This window comes from Labeo rohita, unplaced genomic scaffold (genome assembly GCF_022985175.1).
Source record: "Labeo rohita strain BAU-BD-2019 unplaced genomic scaffold, IGBB_LRoh.1.0 scaffold_262, whole genome shotgun sequence".
Taxonomy (NCBI): Eukaryota; Metazoa; Chordata; class Actinopteri; order Cypriniformes; family Cyprinidae; genus Labeo; species Labeo rohita.
This window is the reverse complement of record NW_026128902.1, coordinates 67,746-94,445: the sequence shown is the minus strand read 5'-3', so window position 1 is coordinate 94,445 and position 26,700 is coordinate 67,746. Positions and strand designations below refer to the sequence as shown.

The 26,700-nt window shown below is 39.9% G+C and overlaps 1 protein-coding gene across 2 annotated transcripts; it reads left to right on the top strand.

Annotated features, from left to right (window-relative positions):
• The first annotated feature begins 715 nt into the window (after positions 1-715).
• On the top strand, positions 716-15,946 carry LOC127159904 (interferon-induced protein 44-like). 2 transcript variants are annotated; one of them, XM_051102603.1, is made up of 7 exons: positions 716-860; positions 982-1,015; positions 14,014-14,218; positions 14,331-14,492; positions 14,585-14,756; positions 15,090-15,190; positions 15,333-15,946. In XM_051102603.1, exons 1-7 carry the CDS (start codon positions 776-778, stop codon positions 15,495-15,497), a joined length of 924 nt encoding a protein of 307 aa, XP_050958560.1. In that variant the 5' UTR covers positions 716-775; the 3' UTR covers positions 15,498-15,946. The 2 variants fall into 2 exon arrangements, with proteins under 2 accessions (XP_050958560.1, XP_050958561.1); XM_051102604.1 differs by lacking the exons at positions 716-860; positions 982-1,015 and adding exons at positions 12,655-13,258; positions 13,575-13,681.
• The last annotated feature ends 10,754 nt before the right edge of the window (positions 15,947-26,700 follow it).

Here is a 26,700-nt window from a genome sequence, read left to right as displayed (position 1 = left end):
GTCCACTGCAGAGTCGGCTGATGCTGATGCTGACATCGCCTGCGGCACTTTTTAGACAATCACTAGAGATCAGCAGACAGACGTGATGATTCATGAGTGACATGTATAGCTGTATATTCAAGTGATCACAATGTCAGAGTAGCATAAATATAAGTTACACTGCTTATGTTCTGCTTATGTTACATTGCTTATGTTCCTCTAATGCAAGATGCTTTGGATAAAAGCACGTGCTAAATGCATAAATGTAAACTTAAATTCAGAATTTAGCTGCGAGTCTCAATCTTATTTTAGCAGATAAACTTCACTGTTGCAACCTCAACCTCTTTACAAAATATTTTTAAACAAAATTTCTTCACTGCTTCTTAAAGAAACAATAGGTCTACTAAAAGACTATAATTATAACCTGCCTATGTTTGAACTTGAATAGCAAATAACATTACCACTGCACACTCAATCATATTTTATTATAGAAAGGACACTTTATAAAAATATAAAAGCCGCAAATCGTTTCAGACGGTTCAGTCCGATCACTTAACAGAACCGGTTCAAAATAATAAAAAAATTATTTGCGATGAGCACTGCGGACCGTTTGCCTGCATGGATTACATCATCTTTAATTATGCAAGCAAGCTTGCAAAAATGAAAGTGAAACTGAAACCAGCCTCTATATATAATAGTTCTGATGTGGGTCTGATTTCACTTGCTTGGAGTGAGACACCTGTATTCAAGGATAAAGCTGAATATATGAAATATATCGAAAGAGGGGAAAAACGAAATGGGATCAGAAAGCTCAAAACCAACACCTCAACCATCACGACCACGGTCACCATCACCACCACGACCACCACCACCAAATCCAGGCGAGGAAAAAAAAAAAATCAAAATAAATAAATTATATATATATATATATATATATATATATATATATATATATATATATATATATATATTAATAGCTATATATAACTTATTTTTCCATAGAACTGGATAAACCATGGAGGAAATTTGAGTGGGGGTAAGTTACATGTACATTAGCTATTCTGCAGACCAGTACTGCACTTGTGTGTGTGTGTAGGCTATATCTGCAAATACAAAGGCGAATTGTTTGTTTTCTTACTAAGGACAGCAATCATGTGCGTGACTAAATATCAGTTCTTATGTTCTTAACCCACGACGTCTGTGTTTTAATGTATCGATTTGGGTGTATCTTACATCTCCGTGTTTAATAGCCTACAGAGGTGGGAGTCTTTTCTCAATGTGGGCTTTACAGAAAATCATGTTATGTGGTTGTGTGCATCACATGTGACGTTTAAGCCTTTTTATTAAATGTGTATTTTATATAGCATATAACCTTAATTTATTATTAAAAACCATATTTTCTATATGTTACTACTTGTTTAAGTGGCTGCTTATAATAAACCCAAGTGAGCAGAGAAATCTAGAAAAGTACCTTGACGCTAATGTTAAAATGTCCAGTCTGAGCCGTTTCCGCTATCTAGTTCCCCTTCAGGAAAAATAGTCCCGTCCGAATCGGGTAGCTACAACAAGGCATACATTCTTGTAGAATATGTGTGTGTCGCACACACATATGTTTATGGGAGCTGCATGATTGGAGATGGACATTTGTGGGCAGAGGGGAGTAAGGGGGGAGTTTTAGTGTGCAGGTTTAGTGTGTGTGCTGATTCAGTGGTGGTTACTCATTAAAGGAGTTCATACAAAGTTATCACACGACTCGTCTGTTCTGTGCACTAGAGGGTGACACGGGAGTGGATTTTCAAATCTCTCCCGTCCCACTCCCACAAAAAAAAAAATCCCATCCCATCCCAATCCCACGAAAAAATTGGGAAAAAATCCCGTCCCGTCCCAATCCCGGAAGAATGACTCCCATTCCCTCCCACTCCCGTATTATTATTATTATTATTATATTTATTTGGCTAGAATCTGCCAGTTACAGTAAAGAATACAGTACAGATCACAGTATGCCCGTAACTTTTTTTTTTTTTTACATTAGTTGAATAAAAATGCAAAATTTTGTTTATTATTATTATTATTATTATTATTATTATTATTATTATTATTATTATTGAACTGAAAGCCATCTTAAACAAATGCACAGTGTGCACTGCACACACATTAAATTTCACGTAAATCATTCATGCAGACACACGTTTCCTATTTGAATTGGTCCATTTGAAAGTAGACATTTCACTCTATAGATATATTTTTCTTGTCTCTAAAGTAAGTATACACGGAGTTTCGAAGTGACGCGCTCAAGTTCACAGAGACAGGCGGTAGAAAGCGCGTCCTTTTTGCTTTAATTAGTTTACAAAAGCGCAACGTTTCTTTGTTTTTCTGAGTGCACACAAATAAACGTTGAGTCTTTACAAATTCGAAAGATGCCTATCACTCTTATCTGTATGACCAAAAATGACGGTATTTTAAGAGCAATTAAGTGAGCGCACCGGCGCCTCTGTCATGCAGTACCGCGCTACTATTCGGCTTCCACACTCGCACTGACACTTCAATAGCGCACATTTTTCTAGGTTAACATTAGATTGAGCGGCCATGTAAACTTGCTACTACATACATCTTCCAGATGAAAAGCCATATGGTCGATGAATGATAGGTGAGCATTTGGATGTCCTGCTGTATTACAAGTCGTTAACGATTTGTCCGTCATGAACTCACTTGCTTAACCAGCCACACCAAAGCATACAGAAGGAGAGAATAAAGAGACAGGTCAACTAGAATTAAGTTCAAAATTACAATATATCGTTTATAGTTTATTTATATAAAAGGTATATTTGTCTGTAAAGTTGGGTTTCATAGCGTTACGATTCCCGGTCTCGCCCACTCCCGCTGACATTTTTTCCTGTCCCGTCCCAATCCCGTGATTATTAGTGATTTTGTTTCCCATCCCGCGGGATTCCCGTGGGAATCCCGTGACCCGCGGGATTCCCGAAAAAATGTCAGCCTCTAACTGTGCACATCTAAATGGTGTTGGAAGCGGGATTGCTGACAATGGCTCATGGCTCAGAATCTACGACGTATAGAACCACTCGTGTTTGACGATGACAACTGGCTGAAATTCAAGAGGGAATGGGACGTGTACAGCAAAGCAAGACTATCGGACAAGTCAAAGAAGGTGCAAGCTTAAGCCGCCTTTCCACTGCACACGACATTCGGACACGATTGTCGCATTTGTCCCCCTAGTGGCGGTCCCACAGAACTTTCAAACTGGTCGTGCAGCAACCGTACCTCGGCATATTCACCTTGGTAAAATTAATGATTTGAATGAACATAATCAATGTATGAATGTTTCGTCACAAAACAAATGACCCCAAATAAAAACATAGTAGGTTTTATGAGGTTAATCAACGTAAATAATGATTTAATAATGATAAAATAATTATTTCTGCCATAATTATTTTAAAACACCATTTTACAGAAATAGTGTTTAAAGAATAATGTTAAAGTGAACAAAATATTGGTAATTCTAACCTTACGCTTATAGTTTTTAATAGAATACATCACATTCGGTCGGGCGGTCGCATACGGTCTAGCCGCAGAAGTTCAAATATTTTAACACATCCACAGCTCAAATCTGCAGTAATATAAATCTGTATACATTTGTAGTAAATCTGATAGCCTATGGTGGTCAAACAATCCAGACACTGGGCACTGCCACCTTTCTTTCAGGAGGACAACTGCAATTCCACATAGTGGATAGAAATGTTAAAAGTTTAAAAGTTTGTTAGGCTTACCTGACAGTATGAGGTTAAATCTCATACAACTCCCCGAAGTACATGTGTCACGGTGAGTCAGGGTACAGGAGAGAGGGACAAGGAGATGAAGGAGTAAACTTGACAAAACAAAATACTTTTAATAAATCAAAACCAAAAGTCAAAACAGGAGAGGCATAACCACAAAGGAGAACTGGAAGACAATTGACGCCGGACACAGGAAACACTGGGCTTAAATACATTACAAACGAGGGAATTAACAAGACCAGGGGCGGATCTACCGGGGTGGCTAAAAAAAAGCTGTGCCACCCCACCTGCCACCCCAGAATGATCACAGAATAAATATAAATGTAAGCAGTGTTTCATGTGCTACTTTTCAGCCGCAGCGATGACAGCGTAAGGGAAAATAATAGCAAAAAACATGTCTTTCAATCAAATGTGCACGATGGTTGCACATTTGTCCCACGATGGTCCCAGCGTATTCGACTTCATTAACAAATGACTCTTATGAACCGGTTCTTTTTGAGTCAAAAACACAAAGCGCGGCCAGTTCACTAACGAATTGTTTTACATTTGTTCGTGAATCAGATAATTACTGCTTCTCGGCTAACTCCTCTGAAGTCCTCTGAGAAATCTTCCTGTCCGGATATGTCTTTATCGCGTAATTGTTTGGTGATCCGATTCTCTGACCGCTCGCTCCACTTTCATCATGGATATATAGTAGTCAACATTTGAAGTGGATCGAAAAAGTTCATCAAAGTTGTCCTAAGACAAGAATGGGTATTGTTTTGGTTTTAGGACAACTTAGATGAAAGTTTTTGATCCACTTCAAATGTTGACTACTGTAGGCCTTTTGGCCAGAACTGACGAAACAATAATATCATGAAATCAATAAGAAGATGACGATCACGGAAACTAATAGCAGAGTTAGGTAAGTATCTGGTCATATTGTAGTTTTCTCGATTATTAACAAAATTGAACCCATTTAGTTCATTTATAACCATTTTTTATGTGTAGCCTACTGCAGTTTTGCAGAACTGAGAAATGACTACCTAGAGATATAGTCTTGTGTCAGGAGTAAAACTATATATGATGAGTTCAGATGCAAAACCAGCTAAAAGCCAAAAATTAATGTTAAATCATTGACATTAACATCTTAAACTTGCACTAAAATGTGATTTATACCATCTAAGTAGTAATTTAATAGAATCGCATGTCTTCTTTAGTGATGCAAGCTCAGTAACATTTACTGTATAACCTGTTGAAGTTTTTTTTTTATATTGTTTATTGACTTGGTGCCATGATGGACACTGAAATGTTATTTATTTTTCATTTTAAACAGTATAGATCATTACTTAATGGTAATGCAATATTTGTGAACACAACCGTGTATGTCAGGCTATAAATCCCCAAAAACTATGCATAGTGGCTTGCTTTAGTGTTGCCACCCTAGACCCCATGCCACCTGACCCCTTTGCCTCTCTAAAAATGATTTTCTAGATCCGCCCCTGTGAGGGATGAATTGACAGTGGATGATGGTTTGATTTTGCGTGCTCAGAGGTATGTAATCCCTTACTCTCTCCAGAAACACTACCTATTACAGCTTCATCAAGGTCTTCCTGGCCTTCAGTCCACTAAGCGAAGGGCATGTGAAACCATGTTCTGGTCTACAATGTACAGTGACGTTGAAAGAGAGGTATCCAGCTGTGCTCCATGCAATGCGTTAAAGCAAGACCAGATGAGAGAACCTTTGCAACTTCACCAGATACCAGACAGCCCATGGTCTATCACAGCAGCTGACATATTCGAGTGGTCAGGCAAGCATTACCTCATCTTAGTGGACTCATACTCTGGATGGTGGGAGTTCGATGCCCTTCCGAATGTTTCCAGTAACACTGTAATCAGGCAATTGAAACGGCACTTTGCTGTTCATGGGATTTCCCACCAGTTGATGACCGACAATGCAACATCATTTTCAAGCAGGGAATTTAAGAATTTTTGCTCACCTGTGAGATTTTCAGCATGTCCCAAGCATTATCTGAGATCCAATGGCTTGACAGAGCGTGGTGTCAGATCTGCAAAGCATCTCCTTGAGAAGTGTGCATGTTATGGCTCTGATATTTATGCAGCCTTGCTTAACCTGCGCAACACCCCAAGGGATGGTTTGCCTTCCCCAGCGCAACGTCTACTTTCCCGACGCACCAGGTCTCTCATCCCCATGGTACCATCACAGCTGACACTGAAAGTTGAGCCTAATGTTCAGACAGCTTTGTTCGCACTCCAACAAAAAGGGAAGATAAGCCGTGACAAATCTGCCGGATGCCTTCCACCTCTGGAGTCTGGGCAGACAGTAAGGATGGAAACAGCCTGTGGGTTTGACAAACTGGCCACAGTTTCTGGGAAGGCTCTCCAACCCAACAGTTATATCGTCCAGTCTAATGGTAAGGCCTATGTGAGGAACCGTCGCCACCTTCTACAAGTTCCTGAGTCGTACTGTCCTATCATTACCACGTCTGCACCTATGATCTCTTCTGAACCTCAAGCAAATCCATGTGCTACAGTGCCACATGACACTTCAAAAATGGAAGTGATGTGCCCTCACCACAAAACACTGACAGTTCCAAGCAAGAGGATCCAGACTCACAACGAGAGCAGTCGGGGTCGGAGTTGAAATCGGAGCCATCAAGTCGGACACTTTCTGCTCTCGTTAGAGACGCTCTTGCGGTTGCTTACTCTATCACAGATGAAGTAATTAAATGCAATATTTGTCAAAAATACACAGACATTTCAAAAGCATTTTCATGAGCAACAGAAACACTTTTCATATACTGCTTAATACAGCGCCATCTGAACAGGCGAAAGGCAGACAAGATGGTATAACCAGGCTAGAAAACGAGACTAGGAGAAACTAACTAGAAACACGACTGAACTAGACTAAGGATGAACAAGATGGCTCCGTACGGCAGCTAACACAATGGGAGTGCTAAACGCAATGCAATACTCAGCCCAGAATAGTGGGAGGGCCTCGTGTTTATACAGTTTGTGACTGGCTGCAGCTGTGAACATGTAATCAACGCAATGGATGATAGGGAACATAATCCGGGGTGTGGTGCAACATTCTGTGTAATGTGAATTGCAAGGCGAGCTCTGAAGATGGCCTCTGGTGGCGAGCAGACTGGCGTTCAGGACCAGATTCAGGTCATATACAATACAGTACTACAGACGTAATTTAAAAAATAGGGAAACAAGAAACTGGCCGCTGTGATAAATGTGATAAACAGTAAAGCATATTTTAATAGAATGTGAAGCTTATGAAAGAGAAAGGTATCGACATAGCTAAAATTAGGATTGATGGGATATGACAAAGTATCTCTCAAGACCCTATTAGGGAATAGACAATTGCACTCAATAATTAATGAGGATTGTTCAGTTATTTAAAAAAGACAGGAAATATGGCAAGAATATGATTTTGTAGTAATTAGTGGTGTTTTTTTTCTCCCCCCATTTTCTCTTTCTTTTCTACCAAATCTATGTACACTCCACACTCCAGATCAGTAGGTGGCGGTAATGCACCTTTTACGTTGGCTCGCCAAAAACAGAAGAGGAAGAAGAAGAAGAAGACATAAGCTGTGTTCGAAACCGCTCACTCGTTCACTCATTCACTAATCCCTATATAGTAAATGGCCGTTGAGTGCACTATATTAGCAAAGAGTGAACGAAAACAAGTGAGCGAATTCGGACGCTGACGTAAATAGCATGCGCGGTCCGCGGACAATTTCGTCATTAACATACGCCTACCCATCGGTAATATTGGGTTGTTTGTGTTCATGGATTGTGTGTAACTGTTGACTTGTCATGTTTATTGTATTATTTGATATTAAAAAGGGAAAAAAAACCCACTCATGTTTATTATTTTTTCTATTATTATATTGAAAAATAAAAGAGAATAAAAACAAATGTCTCTCAGATTTATTTGTCATTTATTTATCTCAGAATTATGTACATATAACAGTAATATTAATAGAATTAGAAAAATAAATAAATTAAAAAGCATAAAATAACGAACAATTCGAACCTACACAAGTGTATAAACATACGTTATTTTAAAACATTTTTTGGCGGGTTTCCAGTCAGTATCCTCGAGTTGACTCCTGAGGTAAACCAAAATGTACTCTGTCTTGTTAATTTTCGTCCTGGTGAACCTTCTTTTCCTGAGGAGAAGAAAACGGCATTTTTCAAGAAGAGCAACAACTTTAAGGCGTGCTTTGTTAGCTCGAAGATGCCACCTATCGGTAAGATGTTACACAACACACATTCAGCTACTAACCTCTTTAAATAACTTATAAGCTTCCAATTCCTGTAAGAAACTTCTTTTTGTTTTGTTTTGTTTTTACCAATCCAGTTACCATTGAATTGGGAGAACAAATCTTTTTTTTTTTTTTTTTTTTAATTGTTAGCTATTTTGTCAATATATGACATATGTAATATATATATATATATATATATATATATATATATATATATATATATATATATATATATATATATATATATTAATATATTAATAATTTATATAGCTTTTTTTTTTTACACATTAACTTATGTTGACATACAGTCAAAACCAAAAAAATGTTCAGACACCAGATCTTTCTATCAAAGTTACCTGACATTATCAAGATGAATTTGTTCTGACATAGTTTAACTCTTCATATTTTATTACCATTTTCTAAACTACAGTGATAATGTGGGAAATGATGAAGGTGTCTAAATAAATTTTGGTTTGACTGTACATATAATTTGCACAATGTGTTTATTTATTACACAATATGACACATTTTACTTTATAGTATATTTATTTTTTTCAGTTTGGCAATCGAGCTCCATACTGCCTGCTGAACCAACAAGTGCCTGTCCTCAGGTTGTACCTGGATGGGAGAAGTGACCTGAGGCCAGACTTTCGGCTTAACAGGCAAACACTGACCTACCTCATTAACACCCTCCGTGAAGATCGTGACCATGGTTGGGGTCAGGATCTTGAAATTCTTGTCTTCATCTTCTGGCTGGCAAGTGCAACCTCCTACCGGGTTGTGTGCAGAGCATTTGACATGCCCCGTTCAACAGTACATATGATTGTGCACAAAGTGTCCAAAATGCTCCTCCACATCAAACACAAAGTGATCCACTTCCCATCTTTTGAAGAGCTTGAGGAAATCAGCACAGGCTTTGCAAACCTGGCTGGTAGTCCTGTCTTTGGTTCAGTTGCTGGTAGCATTGATGGCTGTCACATCAGAATCAAGCCTCCATCTGCTGATTCCATGTGCTACCTGAACAGGAAGTTATTTTATTCTATCCAGCTTCAAGCACTCTGTGACCACCGAGGAAAATACCTGGACATTTTTGTGGGTTATCCCGGATCAGTCCATGACTCCAGAGTGCTTAGGAACAGCCCAATATACCTGAAGGCACTGTACCCACCAGAAAGATACCACATTTTAGGAGATGGAGGTTTCCCCTGTCTTAGCCACCCAATCTCTCTCATCACTCCATATAGAGAGCCGCTACAAAATGCAAGTCAACGGCGTTTCAACTTCCACCATGCAAAAGCTCGGTCCATCATTGAGAGATCTTTCGGCTGTTTGAAAACACGATGGCGGTCACTTTTCTTCAAGGACCTTGAAGTGAAGCCAGAATTTGCTCCAGAGGTCATCACTTGTTGTACTATACTGCACAACATTTGCATCACAAACGGTGACATCACTGAGCCAGAAGAAGGACAACTGGATGGCGACGATCTTGATGACCTGCAAGTGAGAGATCCGCAGAGTGGAGAGCACACCAGAGAACGCTTGGCTGCTGCCCTTTCTGCTCCAAATGAAGACAATCTTCCTCCAGCCCTAAGACACCATGATTATTTATAAAATCTGTTACAAAAACACAACCACTTACATTATATGCTATAGTTTGATATATTTTACCAATATATGGTTAGTATGTAATTAAACTAAAATTAAATTGTGTAATTATTTTAGGTTGTACATGACATTTTGTCCTCAGTTACTCACCTTCATCTCATTCAAACCTGTATGACTATTTCCCATACATCAAAAGTGAATGGTGACTAAAGCTGTCAGTCCTCAAAACTCTAGCTTTTGTGTTCTGCAGAAAAAGTCATACATATTTGAATGACATGAAGGTAAATAATGCAGACAAATCTAAGTTAAGTTACAGTTAACATAAAACATGTATTGTAGTTCGGAATAAGTACCACGTCATTTTACTGTAATATAATTTGTTAGTATATTTGGATGTACATGATATTGTTAATTGTTAAAACACTGTATATTCTCTTAGTATAAGTAATCCTGTTGAAAAAAAAAGAAGAGCAAATGTGTCAATTCAAATTATTTATTTTAAATAAAATCTTCACATTTTTTCAACTATTTTTTCAAGAATTGACAGAAGTCTCTCCTCTCTTCTCTTCTTATTCTCTCTTCTGCTCTTTCAGCTTCCCTCTCTAAAAATTCCAGCACTGGATCCTTATCCTTTCTCTGCCTCTTTGCTGGCCCTGGCTCTCCACTTTCTCTCCTGTCCTCCTGCTCTGCCTCTTCAGGGACTGAATCAGGAGAACTCACTGCAGGAACAATGGATTCTTCCTCTGATGAGGCAATTAGGATGGGGGGCTGGATGGATGGCCTCCCACCTATTGCCTCATCCATCAGGTTGTACCATTTCCATGTTCCTGCAGTGGATTCTCCCGATTCAGTCCCAATACCAGTCGGTGGCTTCCTCAGCTCCTAAGAATAATTTTTATTAATTAAGAGTTTTATTATAATTATAGACCGAAAATCCATACATTAGTCTCGCTAATACAAAAAATGACCTTACAGTTCACACACTCCTGGTAATTAATATTGAGTATTAAAGACTGTTGCCTTTTTTTTGATAGCAGTGTACAAGTCCCTCAACTGTCCTGGGTGGCTAAGCATGATCTCAACATCAGCCACCGTACTTAAGAATTCAAATGCACAAAGCATGAAACAAAACCAAGGAACTCAAAAGAAAAATAACTCAAAAGACCTGAAGGATTTTCAGCAAAATAGAGACTCATGCACAACCACGGCAAAGGGCTTAAAATGGTCAAGTACATGATATTAAGAACCAAGGCCATATAAAATTATGAAATTGATAAATTCAGTTATCTTAACTAGAGGAATATGTCAAATAGCTAGCACTACATAAAATAATCTGCAACCTAAATGTACAATTTTACTAATTTAAAAATTATTTAAAAAAATAAACAAACAATAAAAACTATCAGATTCTGCAAAGGGTGTATAGTCAAAAGTAAATCTGTATATAATTATTATATTACCTTGTATGTTTTTTTTTTAAATTTTCCCATTTTTTGGCCGCTCTGGCAGGGGATACCACCCCCTCCAAGCCGATGTCCTTCAACACTGTTCTGTAGTACAAATAACGTAATGATATACACATTAACAAACACACATGAATTAAACCTCAACTGTATTATTTACAAGAAAAAAAAAATCTTTGAAACTCACTCCCATCCATGCTGAGCAGCGTTTCTCCGGCCAGAAAAGAGATGACCATAGGCTGTTCTTTTTAAGATAAGACGCCTAACATCCTCATCCGTCCCTAAAGTCAAATCAAGTCACCTTTATTTATATACCGTTAGCGCTTATAACAATACAGATTGCGTCTTTACAGTATCTTTACAGTATTAAATAGGAAAATAGCGTATCAACAATGAAAAAGGGCAACAGTAAACAGTCAGTTTTTAAATAAAGCAAATACAAATTCGTTAATATTTGTTAATAATTTTGTAAGACGTAGATGAATACTGTAACGTTACATGTGTTCACTAACATAACTGAACAATAGACCAAATTATCATCCGACAATGTTGTAAATGTAAAAGTTCCCACACTAGAAAGTAATTACTGTGCCAACAAATTGCCCCCTATCATTTCGCATCACAACATCTTTATAAAGACTACTTTAAACAATAAAAAGTTACTTACATTTGTAAAAGTTGCCACCTCCAATGTTGCCGTCCGCCATATTTCTTTTTCTTCAACGCTCTATCGCCGTCTCGCGTTGAATTTTGGGAAATAGCGCTTGAACGAGTGTACATCGGTTGTACACTCGAAATCAGAATGTATTGTGGGTAAAAAGTAGTGAACGAATGTAGGGAATGAAGTCGTTCACTCAGAATTCGGACAGCACTACAAAATGGCTGACACCCGATATAGTGCACTATATAGTGGATAGGGAGCGGTTTCGGACACAGCTCTAAATTAAAACAGCCAGGATGACATTTGTTGTGTGAAAGTTCTGTTATAGATGTAGTAGATCATTTACAATGATATACAATTCCAATTATGCTCTGCTCAGGACTGCAAAGGGAGATAAATGTAGAAATGTAGAAAACAGAAAAAAAAAAAAAAAAAAAAAAAAAAAATCTATGTACACATAAAAATTCATAAAAAATTGTGTAAAAGCAATTATTTTTAAAATGAGTGTTGTAGTATAACCAACAGGAGGGCAGTGATGTGTGAACTGAATTTGGTGAAAGAACAGTGTGTTACAGTAAAGTTATTGACTATATATGACTAAAGTTATATATAATTTTTATTTGTAGCATCTGGACCAATCAGACATACAGTTATTTGTTACATTTAACAAATAATCTTTAAAACCAACAAGCCAGCTATTGTCACGATCTTGGTGTGGTCTGCCTAGGTTTTTGTTGTCTTGTGTTCGTTGTTCGGGTGCTTTGTTGTCCTGGAGCACGTTCATTTGTTTTGACAGCTCGCCATGTGCTGCGCTGTCATTGTGGTGTCCACCCCGCCCCTCTTGTTATCCTTGTTAGCTAAATTTCCCCGTCACCTGCACCCTGTTGGGTCCTAATTTTCTCCCCTTTATTAAGCCCTTGCGTCAGTCCGTTATTCAATGTGTGGAAGCTCTGACTATCTTGCCTTGACAATCAAGTTGCCGTTTTCCCTGGTCGTCTTGTTTTGTTTATTTTTCCCTAGTCCTGCTTGTCTAGCGTTCCTGTCTTTTGTCAATTTTTTGTTTTTCGGTGGCCTGCCCTTTAGGATTCTCTCCTGCTCTCCGCTTTGGCTCTACTCCGCCAGGATTCCCTTCTTTTCACGGCAGTCCCGCCCGCTCTCTCCCCGCTCGCACGCCGCGCTCCCTCCGGAATTCAGCCGCGGCTATTCATCGCCGTCCCGCCGCCTTTCGTTCCTGTGGGCTTTGCTGAAGCGGACAAGTGCTCCGCGCTGGTCCGGCCGTCCACTTGCTGGCTGTTATTTCTGCTTTGCTGACTTTTTGTCTGAACATTTTTGTTTCCAAATAAATATTAAGTTTTTGTTGCACCTGCAATTGGATCCCGGTCTCGTTCCTGACAGCTATATGCTGGAGTTCTGGAGACAACCCGCCAAAGCAACTAACACCCCAAAAGGGCTCAGTTGCCAGGGCGACCATCTGATAACGTGGGTTTTATTGCTCAAAGGAATGCAAGCAGAGCACACTACATTTGCCCATAGTAAAGACACAATGCCTGTAGAAATGGAGTCTTTCCTATTCATTCACAGACAAACCTGTCCTTAACCTTCTTATCACACATATCCCCAGGTCATTGTGTATAGTATTACTGCCTTGTATTTTGTGTTTTTCATTGTATTCTGTTATATGCATTTGTTATGATATATCTCTAGTGTAGTATAACTTACCTATGCCATGTTTGGTCTCTTTGAATTCATATTTTGATGATCTAAATTATGATGTATATTATATGTTGATACCTAGCATCGAACACACCCAGAGTTGCCAGACACACGCCCACTGCAGAGTCGGCTGATGCTGATGTTGACATTGCCTGGCGTCTGACAGACAGACATGATTCAGTGTTTCGGGTGGGAAGCGTGCAATCTGCGATTGCTTGCAGTTGCTGCAATAGATTTTGTATTCTTTTTTTTTTTTTTTTAAATCGATCACTTTTAGCAAGAACATATGACTATAAGGATGTGACTATAATGATTGTGGAATATTCACATTTAAACAAACAAGATCTAAGTAAGATCTAATGGCCTAAAATGACCTAAAAAGAAGTGCAGAATTGTATTGTAAATTAGTGTTATATCATTTCATTTAATTAAAGTAATGTTATATGTAGTATGGTGATATTCAAGACATAGTCAATATGATACAGTTATGCCACAAATGCATCTGTGCTTTGTTTTATTAGAACGATAAAAGACCTAAAAGAAAAGCTGGAAAACTTCTCTCCGAGTCATCCAGATGTAAAGGACATCAAGATTCTGGTAGCTGGACAAATTGGAGCGGGAAAGTCCAGCTTTATAAACTCTATCGAGAGCGCCTTTCTAGGACGGATCTCATCTAGAGCGTTGGTTAATTCAGCTAATGGTTTCAATCACAGTTTCACTCAAAAAGTAGGTGTTTGCATATAGTCTTTTTCTAAAAGATCCTGAAATGCCCGGTTGACCCTCACTTCAGTGAGGATTTCTTTGAAATTGTACAAATATATTTGGTTTTGATTTGTAGCTCAAAGGATTCACCATCAGAAGTGGGAAAAAAAGGTTGCCCTTCACTTTCAAAGATGTCATGGGTTTGGAAGTTGATGACCTGCAAAACTTTGTATCGAAAGGGTCACAAACAGAAGACATCATCAATGTTTTGTTGGGCCATGTGAAGGACGGCTATAAAGTAAGAAACCTCTACATTAATTGAGCAAATATCAGTTTTGTGTCTGTGCAATGTCTGATGTTTAACATATTTTGTTGAATTTCCGATCTTAGTTCAATGAGGAGCAGGCACTCACTTACAAGGATCAACATTACACCTGTGACCCTGAACTCTCAGACCAGTCTTTCTGTCTGGTTTACGTCGTAGATGCAAGCACAGTCCAATTCACAGATGATCAGCTAATTGCCAAGTTGAAGATCATCCGCCAGAGAATCAGCAATAAGGGTAAAACTGACCCCTGAATGTTTTGATTTTTATTCATGAGCTCACATACTGTACATTTCATTACATTGGAGAGAGGAGTCGGTATAATGATAGTGGGTTGTGTTTGTGTGAGATGTTTTGACATTGTGTAGGTAGACAAAATCAAGTTCAAGTAGCAATTTTGCAATAAAGGGCATGTTGCAACTTTCAACTTTGCAGATTTATTATTTACATGGCCCAGACAGTGTATGTGGATCAATTATGTAGCCTAGGCCTATACACATTTCAACAAATGCAACAACAAATTTGCTTGATTTTGTTGAGAAAAATACTTAACTTTTACATTTCCTGTAGGGATTCCTCAAGTGGTTGTCATGACCAAAGTGGATGAAGCATGTCCACTGGTCAAAACAGATCTGAGGAAGGTGTACACTAGCAAGAAGATCAAGGAGAAGGTAAGTCATGATATTATCCAAAGCAATATACCGTATGTGACACTTGCTGTGACTTCATACTGCCCATGTTGATGTGATTTTGTCTAACAGCTATGTCTAATATTCGGATTTTCTCATTTTCTCACATTCTATTCCTGTCCAGATGGAGTTGTGCAGTGCTAAAGTGGGTGTGCCATTGACAAACATATTCCCAGTGAAGAACTACCATGATGAGATTGATACAGAGGATGACATGGATGTTCTGATACTGAAGGCTCTTGAACAGATTGTTCAGCTTGCTGATGATAGACTGGTGGATAGTGAGTGATAGTGCTGACAAAATCACATATATAGAGTAATTACTGCATTTCCCAGTCTAACTTGATATGATTATTGTTGGCTTTGTGACAAATTGCTTATGCTCCTCTAAGATGCTTTGGATAAAAGCTCTTGCTAAATGCATAAATGTAAACTTAAATTCAAGATTCAGAATTTAGCTGTGAGTATCTTAGTCTTTGGTTTTGAGCAGCGCATGCATCTTATTTGAGAAGTCAGAAGTCAGAAAGAGCTTTATTGTCAAGTACGTTTGCACATACAAAGAATTTGTTTTGGTGACAGAAGCGAGACTGAGTCTTTGAATGAACCTCCATTCCAGAGGCTACTGTGATTTTTCAATATGACACAGACTAGTACAGTAATATTCATACAGCAAAGTGGCTAGAACAGTGACATATGGGTCAAAGACAAATTAGGATATCTGAGGTAATGAAAGGAAAAAGTTCTGTAAATGTATTTGCATTTACTGTATTATTCTTGCAAATACCATTAAAGTGTGTGTTCCTTTAATCTGAACAAAACTTTTAGGGTCTGTTTTTCTGATTTTCTTTCTTTTAAACAGCGTTTCTTTACTGCTTTTTTTTTTTTGTTTTTTTTTAAAGATGCTAAAAGACTAGAATTATAACATGCCTATGTTTGAACTTTTGTTGTTCACATTTTTTGAAACACCTATCATCAAATTTCAATAACTTCTTTGTTATCTAATATGTCCGGTTCTTAAATGCTTAAATGTGACCCTGGACCACAAAACCAGTCAGGGTCATTTTTTCAAAATTGACATTTAAAGATCATTTGAAAGCTGAATAAATAAGCTTTCCATTAATGTATGATTTGTCAGGATATGACAATATTTGGCAGAGATACAACTGTTTAAATATATGGAATCTGAGGGCCCTGGTGAAAAAAACAGCATATGCTGGTAGGTATGTTTTGATGCTGGGATGCTGGTTAGGTAGGTTTTAATGCTCCTGTAGAGGAAGCCGTCGCTGCCCACCTCTGTCCTGCAGCCGCGACGAACTGGAGAGTGAGAAACAACGCGTCTCTCCCTTCTAAACCTTGCCGCGCCACCGCAAACTGAAAAAATCTGCGACCACTAGATGGCGTTATAGCCACAGTCACGTTGTTAGTTATTCCTTCCTTATTATTATTATTATTATTATTGTTATTATAAGTGCTATTATAGTCGCTCGTTTGAGCCATTAGTAATCGCACGTTTATATTAAATTAATTATACTATATTAAACCAGTGAGCCTTTTATAGCCTGTTTTTCTAAATGTAAACTTCAAGGTAGACTACATTATTCGTGCTATCTAAACATACAAGAGATGATCAAAAGTTTGGAGACTATGGCCATGAAAAAAAACGGAAAACAAACGTTAGTCTATTTGTGTAATGATGCAGTATAGCGCTCCTAATTTGACAGATAGCACTTCTTAAACCCGTGAAGTGAAAGTGAAAGCCGTCTCACTTTAAAACCGCTTTTCTCAAAATTCCATTCCTGAAAATCATATCTATATCAGCCAACTTAAGATAGCCATAATATTGTTACGTTCAAGCTATGGAAATAGATAAAAAATGGAAATAAAAACAGTTTTGAAAGGGGCTTGAACCCAGCTTTCATATGGTATCAAAAAAAGGGTTAAATTTCACTTTATGTTGAGCTTTCCTTGATCACATCACACTTCAATATAAACGTGCGACTAGCCTACTAATAGCTGTCACGGTTTAACCTCCTCAGACGTGAAACTTAGACGTTTGTGTTAACATGTTTCGTGGAGAAATACCCGGATGTTGATACGCAATAGCCGTAAAAATCTTAAAAGCCACGACTTATTTTGTTTCTTATTAGACCGATAGAATGGAATATTGCTGTACTGACGATCAGGGAGCACTAATGGTAAATATTATTTATGTTAAGGTCCCTTTTAATATATTGTGTTCTATGGTTGAACGCTGTTTTGTGAACGCGCACGCACAGAGATGGAGCCGAGAGTGAGGCGAGAGATGGTCGCTCTGCTGCTGAGTATTGCAATGCTCCAACTTTCTTTCTGTTTGTTTGACACGTTACCAGAGTGTTTTGTTTGCTGTTTTGAGTGCACTAGCGCGAACAACTATAAAGGCTCATCAAACGGCTGATCGCCTCGAGTTTTCTTTCTTTGTTTCTCGTTGTCTCATCCGGGTGGACTCTCTGGCGGACGTTACAAATTGGCGCCCGAACAACTGGATTCGTACCGACCATCTTTCGTTTTCATCTACAGGAATATTCGCTTTTCTTGCGCTGTTTTTGGAGGAGGATTTTCGTTGCTGCGTTCCGGCCACCAGGCTGTACGGACATCATTCGGTCGGCTCGTGACGGATTTCTGGGTACTGTCAATGTGTTTCCATGACTGATTGCTTATATTTTCGTCGTGGATTGGCCGCCTGTGGACTGTTTTGAGAGTTTATTTTGACTTTCAGATGGGTTTTCCTACATTTTTGCTCTATGGATCGCTGAACTGTGATTTTATTACTGAACTGCATTGCGCTGCGTCATAATGTAACAAAGCAGACTGTTTTTGCTAATCGGACATCTTTGAAAGGAGTGTCAGTGCGAACTGTTCACGTTTGGGGAACGTGAGAAATTAACGGCCTGTGGGACATTATTATTATTTTTTCTTCTTTTTTTTGGAGATTGCACATTTATTCATTTAAATCCAGCGCCTGTGGACTTTAAGTTACTTGCAAGGATACAGGTTACGTAGCTGTGTAATATTGCTGGAAATTTTGTCTCAGGTTTCTGTTAAAAAGGAAGAGTTGGGAAAAAAGTGCAAAATTGACAGTATTTTAAAAGAGAAATTGCTGTTTATTTCCTCTAAGTGTATACAAGTAATAATTTGCTGAGTTATTACTGTTTAGACTGTAATTTTTTATTTTCTCAAGTAATTATTTTCTTTGGTCCATTGTGATTTAGTTTAGTACGGTATGGCTACTCACCCTGACTTGCAGTTTGATTCATCTAATTGGCCCACAGTCAGTCCATCACAGGGGGAGTCACAACGCTCTATTGGAGACTTAAAGGCTCAAGTCCAGCTGTTACAAGCAGAGGTGTCAGTGCTGCAGCAGTGCCTTCATGATTCGATTGATCTGCAAAAAGGTATGCTGAACCGACTGGTGCAGAAGGAACGTACCATACCCGCTGCTTCGCAGCCAGCTCCCTTAGCCAGCTCAACACCTTACAATGTGGCTCAAACTCCATCGACAAATCCAAGGTCAGTGCCAGTTGGTGTCTCTTATAGCAATGCACCCATGTTTACTCAACCTCTTGCTGGGGATACAACTTCCACGACAAATGCATTTACCTCTATGCTTTACAAATCACGGCTCGAGCCACCCGTGTTTTCTGCAGATGGTTCCTTGAATCCTGAAGAGTGGCTTCAGTCACTTAATGTATACAGAACGTCCTTGGATCTTACAGATGCACAAATTCTCCTTGAGCTCCCACGTTTCCTGTCACAAGAGCCAAGAAAATGGTATACCATCCTTAGTGTTCATTTGACCACTTGGACTCAGTTCTGTGAGTTTTTTAGGACAGTATTTCTGCATTCGGACAATCAGGAGCGGATCCTGAGGGGCATTTTGGACCGCATACAAATGCCTGATGAGCCACTGCCAACTTTTGTCGCTCACATGTTGGGTGAGTTTCGTAAGCTAAAGACCCCCCCACCCCAACAAGAGCAAATTGACTTGATACGGAAACATGTGCTTGAGAAATACAGAGTCGCTCTTTATGGCACACCTATACCGTCAGTCATGGACCTTCTTTTGCGAGCTCACGAGCTTCATGCAGTCCTTGGTCCAAGTGTTGGGTGTTCACCTCAGTTACAGGCTAGCAGTGTGCCCCCGAGGAATGTTCATTGCTTTAAATGCTCCTTGCCTGGTTTCACCACTCGTACTTGCCCAAACTGTAGTCAGAAATTGAAGCCACGTTTGCCTCCAACTGAGCCTTCGAATATGCCTAGTGATGATGTTAACAGGGAACCCAAGGCAGGAAGGATGGATGGCTCTGACCGGGCTTTTGAGGATGGCGGAGTGGACTCTGACTTTAACCAGAGGGGAAACTTCAGGGGAGGGAGGATGTTCAGACGGGGCAATCCTCCCTCCAGAAGGTAATTGTGCCTCGTTTTCCTGATGCTTCCATAAATGATCAGCCTACCTTGTGTCATGTGGAGGATGTTGTTTCTCTCTCCCACTGGAATACTCCGTTCAGAGTAAAGGTTAATCTTTATGGTAAAGTTTTTGACGCCACACTGGACACTGGGGCTTCCCTGTCTGCAGTGCAGTCAGTGGTTGTCCAGACTATTCCTGGGGGGGACGCACGATTAAAACCGTGGTCCGCACCTCCTATTCAGCTTGCGGATGGCGCATCCTGTTGCCCACTGGGTATCATCTGGTTATCCTTGGGTTTCATGGGTCAACGCTTCTATCATCGTTTTGCTGTTCTTCAAAATGTTTCTTCTCCTATCATTCTTGGAATGGACTTTATGCTGAGATCTTCTGTCACACTTCATGTTCCATCTAGGACTGTGGTGCTTGGAGACGAGCAAATGCCCCTTGAGGAGTTTGAGGGTGCGGACATAATGACAACTAATCCCGGTTTGTTGTGTGTGGGAGTCAGTTCTTCTGCGCTGTCCAGGAAAGTCGAAGAAGCATCCCTGAATAACGAGCAAAAATCCAAATTGACTGAGCTGTTAGAGACCTTCAGTGGTTTGTTCGATGGACATTTGGGGCACACCAACCTTGTAGAGCACGGAATCGATACAGGCAATGCGAGGCCAGTTCACCTTGCTCCCTACCGCACTTCCCCTTCTAAAAAGGAGCTCATCGAGTCTCAAATCAAGAATATGTTGGAAGAAGGAATAATTGAACCTGCTTCGGGTCCTTGGGCTGCTCCAGTAGTAATTGTTCCGAAACAATCTGGGGAGCCAAGGTTCTGTGTGGATTATCGTGCGTTAAATAAGCTAACAGTCAAAGACTCCTATCCTCTCCCGAGGATTGATGAATCTCTCGACTTTCTGGCAAGAGGTGCTTTCATTTCCACTATTGACCTGGCCAGAGGCTACTGGCAGGTGGCGATGGCGGAGAACTCGAAACAGAAGACTGCTTTCATCTCCCACTGTGGATTATTTCAGTTTCGGGTCTTACCTTTTGGATTGTGCAATGCGCCCGCCACATTCCAAAGACTTATGAACACTGTCCTTGCGGGTCTCATCTACAAGTCATGTGCCGTCTACTTAGATGATATTGTGGTGGCATCACCTACTTTTGAACAGCACCTTGTTGATCTGAAAGAAGTTCTTGCCAGGCTGGAATCTGCCGGGTTGTCGGTTAAGCTTGAAAAATGCCAGTTCTGCAGGAGTGAGCTCACTTTTCTTGGCTATAACGTCACCACGGATGGTGTCCGGCCGAATGAGGAAAAAGTTAGGGCAGTAATTGATTTCAGAACCCCTACTAACGTTAAGCAAGTCAGACAGTTTCTAGGACTGACAAGCTATTACAGACGCTTCATCCACGATTATGCCCGCCATGCAGAGCCCCTTTTTGCTCTTACCAGATCGGATGTTCCCTTCATGTGGTCAAGTGAATGTCAGGCTGCCATGGATTTTCTCAAGGACAGGCTGACTTCCGCGCCTGTCTTGAAATTTCCCGACTTTTCGCTTCCTTTCTTTATCCATGCGGATGCATGCGACGTTGGACTGGGCGCCGCTCTCATGCAGAGAGATAACAATGGCAGAGATGTTGTAGTAGCCTACGCGAGCCGCGCTCTTCATAAGGCTGAGAGACCCTATTCTACGCCAGAAAAGGAGTGTTTGGCCGTCATCTGGGCCCTTGAACACTTCAGGCCGTATGTAGAAGGACTTCATGTGACCATTTTTTCAGACCACAGTAGTTTAAGATGGCTGATGTCTCGCCCGAACCTCTCTGGCCGGCTGGCCAGGTGGTCTCTCCGATTACAGGACTTTGACTTTGATATTGTCCATAGGCCTGGGACAAGTAATAAAGTACCGGATGCTCTTTCTCGTAACCCTGTTCTTTCCTGCGGAGCACCCTTGGAAGTTCTCCCGGATTATGCAGTTATTGGGGGCCTTGACCTACGTATTTTACCCCCTGTAATTTTTTCGGATCGGGAGCACCTAAGGCAAATGCAACTCAACGATCCGGTAACAGGACGGCTTCTTCGGATGTTGGAGAGCCAAGACGACAGTAATGGTGAAGAGATGTCTCAGTATGTGATCCAGGATGGACTCCTGTACTTTGTGGATGACAAAGTGTCCTGTAGTCTACACCCCATGAAGCGCCTTAAACTGTATGCACCTACAGCCATTAAAAGGAGCCTGATGGAATATTACCATGATCATCCAATGGCTGGACACTTGGGGATGACTAAAACAATTGCGAGACTCAAGATTCGATTTTATTGGCCAAAGTTGTCATCTGATGCAAAAAAAAATATGTCGCCTCCTGTACAGTCTGTCAATTCACGAAACCTAGCCAGAGGAAACCAGCTGGGCTCATGGTCCCTATCTGCCCACAAAGACCTTGGGAGTATACGGGGGTGGACTTTGTGGGGCCCTTGCCGCGCTCACCCTCTGGGAATGCATACATCCTGGTCTTCGTGGACTACTTTTCGAAGTGGGTGGAGGTTAGCGCGGTGAGAGAAGCAACCGCCCAAGTTGCTGCCAGCAAGTTGCTTAGTGAGGTCTTCGCACGGCATGGTGCGCCCACTTACCTGGTCTCGGATAGAGGGTCTCCATTTGTTAGTGAACTCTTCAAGCATGTACTCACCACTTTGGGGTCAGAACACAGACTTACGACTGCGTATCACCCCCAAACGAATGCGACTGAGAGGGTGAATCGTTCGCTGAAGACTGCCATCCGTGCTTACGTTGGCAACAAGCACACTGCGTGGGATCGTTACTTGCCCCAAATATGCTTTGCCTTGAGAACTGCACCACACGAAAGTACTGGCCATAGTCCATCCATGTTGCTGTATGGACGTGAATTGAATACTCCTCTTGACATTATCACTCAGCCGAACTGTGATGGAACAGATGAACCGGGTATTCCTTACCCTGAAAGCTTGGAGTCATCACTCAGAGAGGCGCATGATCACGCAAGGTCCATTTTGGCTGAAAGCCATGCCAAAAGGAAGAAGCACTACGACCGGAGACGTCGACCTGTTTCTTACTGTGTGGACGAGCTGGTAAGAGTGAAGACACACCCTCGTTCAGATGCTCTGGCGAACTTCACTGCTAAGTTGGCACCTGTATATACGGGACCCTTTCGTATCACACAAAAGCTGTCCGAAGTGAACTATAGACTCACGGATGTGAGTACAGAGGCGGATGCTGGCGTATTTCATGTCGCAAACCTACTGCCTTTTCGTACTTGGAACACGTCTTTTCAAACAGATACTGTGCCCTCAGGGGGCTCCATTCCAGAAGCATCACCTGACGATGGGGATGACGTGCCAGATGAAATGAGTAACAGTGCTACTGCCATGACTTCCTCTGACCAACAATTTGAGAAGGAAGGTAATTGCCCTGTACCGACCGGTGGTCGTGATCAGTCAGGAAGTACGGACAGTGTTAACTCTTGGTCTGACGTGCAAGCTGACTTTACGACACAGAGCGATGACTTGGCAGGTGGCGGTGAAGATCCTAACAGACACCGCTATGACTTGAGACCTCGACGTGCACCACGAATCACCTCTGACTGGTCGATTAATAGGTGGACTAACGTATACCACACAGACAGGCTTGACCTTAAATAATGTGTTGATTGTGTTTCTGGGTGCATTTATTATTTTTGTTTTGAGTACTGTAAAGAGAAAAAGGTTTCTACTTTCTGTGGAAAAATATAAAAGTTAACATTGTATATTCATTTTGTTGACGTTTTTGATTCAAATGTAAAAACGGAAAAAAAAAACACATGTGACTCAAAACTGGAAAAATGTTTTATAGTTTGTTACATGCTGTTGTTTTTTGTTTCAGATTTGCCGCTGCAGACTATGTACTGTGCTCCATACGTACTGTCATGTATGCCAGTATGAACCTTATCGTTACGTACCCCTGTATGGTTCTGTTATTTTGTCAACTTTTCATGTATGAGGTTGTTCAAAATATGGGAGTACTCAGTTGTGTACGGCTGGGGACAGCCTTATCTGCCTGGGGGGGATCTGTAACGGCCACCTAATGGTAAATATTATTTATGTTAAGGTCCCTTTTAATATATTGTGTTCTATGGTTGAACGCTGTTTTGTGAACGCGCACGCACAGAGATGGAGCCGAGAGTGAGGCGAGAGATGGTCGCTCTGCTGCTGAGTATTGCAATGCTCCAACTTTCTTTCTGTTTGTTTGACACGTTACCAGAGTGTTTTGTTTGCTGTTTTGAGTGCACTAGCGCGAACAACTATAAAGGCTTATCAAACGGCTGATCGCCTCGAGTTTTCTTTCTTTGTTTCTCGTTGTCTCATCCGGGTGGACTCTCTGGCGGACGTTACAAGCTCATCATGATGGTACATGGTGGCCAACTATTTTCAGAGGTGGTAGTTGGTATAAGAAGTTTGAGAATCACTGGACTAGTAGATAGTAATTAATAATCTAACCAAGCGTGTGTCATTAAACAAATGATGTTGAAACTTGATGTACAACATACACTTTATAATATTTGTATTTCATTTTGAAAACTGAAAAGGTCACAGACGATACCTCAGGAAGACTGGGGAGATTCACAGTCTGAAAGAGGCAGCAAAGAGGGAAGTAAGGTATTATTAAAGTTCTTTCAGAATCCCACTGAGCAAGTGACGTCTGTGGACATACAAAACATGTTGATATCGCATCCGCCCGTCCAGGCCATGATCTGAACGTCCACTGACAGCCAGAATAAGTCGATTAATGACACTGAGAAACGATGTCTCATCAGGCCACAATCTAAACGTCCACTGACAGCCAGTACTAGTTGAGAAAAGACGTTCATATTGACTATAATCTAAACGTCCATTGACATCTAGATTTAGTCGATTTATGACGTGAATAAAGATGTCCAATCTGGCCACAATCTAAACGTCCACTGACTACCAGATTTAGTTGAGAAAAGACGTTCATCCTGGCTATAATCTGTACGTCCTTTGACATCCAGAATTATTCGACAAATTACGTGAATAAAGATGTCCAATTTGGCCACAATCTAAACGTCCGTAAACATCCAGATTTAGTCAATAAATGACAGAAAATATGTTAAGTCCTGTAATTGGCTTCAGATACATTTTATATGAATAAACATCAAGTTCAGATACCAGTCAGCAATCGCAGGCAGTTTCTTTCAAATAGAAACATTTTTGTTCATATAAAATAACTTGGGGGAAAACAAGTGTCAGGGCTTTGGTGTAAAATAAATATTTTAAATATTTTTTAATGGTTGCCTCAGATTTGCCAGCGATCTCCTGTAATTGGCGTCAGATACATTTTATATGAATAAACATTAACTTCAGATACCAGTCAGCAATCGCAGGCAGTTTCTTTCAAATATTTTATTTTATTTTATTTTATTTTATTTTATTTATTTATTTATTTTTGTTCATATAAAATAACTTGAAAAAAGTGTCAGGTCTTTGGTGTAAAATTAATATTTTTCTAATTTTTGAACGGTTACCTAAGATTTGCCAGCGATCTCTTTTAACTGGCGTCAGATACATTTTATATGAATAAACATTAACTTCAGATACCAGTGAGCAATCGCAGGCAGTTTCTTTAAAAAATAAACATTTTTTGTTCATATAAAATAACTTGGAAAAAAGTGTCTGGACTTTGGTGTAAAATTAATATTTTTCATATTTTTGAACGGTTGCCTGTAATTGGCGTCAGATACATTTTATATGAATAAACATTAACTTCAGATACCAGGCAGCAATCGCAGGCAGTTTCTTTCAAATAGAAACATTTTTTGTTCATATAAAATAACTTGGAAAAAAGTGTCTGGACTTTGGTGTAAAATTAATATTTTTCATATTTTTGAACGGTTGCCTGTAATTGGCGTCAGATACATTTTATATTAATAAACATTAACTTCAGATACCAGTCAGCAATTGCAGGCAGTTTCTTTCAAATTGAAACTGTTTTTTTTTTTTTTTTTTTTTTTTTTTTTTGTTCATATAAAACAAATTGAAAAAAAGTGTCTGGACTTTGGTGTAAAATAAATATTTTTCATATTTTTGAACGGTTACTTCAGACTTGCCAGTGATCTCCTGTAATTGGCGACAAATACATTTTATATGAATAAACATTAACTTCAGATACCAGTCAGCAATCGCAGGCAGTTTCTTACAAATAGAAACATTCTTTGTTCATATAAAATAACTTGGAAAAAAAAGTGTCATGGCTTTGGCGTAAAATAAATATACATCCCTAACAGCACACATACGTCTGGCCGACGTCGACCCGATTTACAAAATTCCATCGGCACGATGTCGCTCAGGGAGCGTTTGCTAATCGGCAAGATGTCGCCGCGACGTCGGCATCTGATCGCAAATGACTTCCGGCCGATGCAGCCGTAAATCCCGGCTGCTCTGCGTGTGCGCTCACTGGCGTCTTGCTCATCGTTATTCTAGGATCACCCGTGGCAGAAGCCGCCGGTTTATAATAAAACAACACACACCACTCTCAATAACAGCTGCAAATTTATTAATATTTTCAATAAACATATTAAACATACAAATACATTTACATTTATCAGATGCTTTTATCAAAAGTGACATACAAATGAGAAGCATTCCATTCAATGTGTACTCTTTCAAAGATTAACCATGGTTTTACCGCAGCATTTGCAGTAAAACCACACTAAAAACAAAATCAACCATAGTTTTACTACAATACCAATGGTTTAACTGACTGTTGCCGTAAAACCATAGTAAGTACAAAAATAACCATTACTACAGTATTTGCAGTAAAACCATAGTTACTACAAATTTTACCATGATTTTAAAAATATGATTACTATAGTTATGGTTACCACAGTTTTACTGTAGTATTACTACAATATAACTATAGTAGAACCATGGCATCAAACCTTGGTATGAACCAAAAAACACAAAAACTAAACTTTGTTAAAACACTTACTGGGGAAGATTTACTCTAGTAAAACCATTGTTAACTGTTGT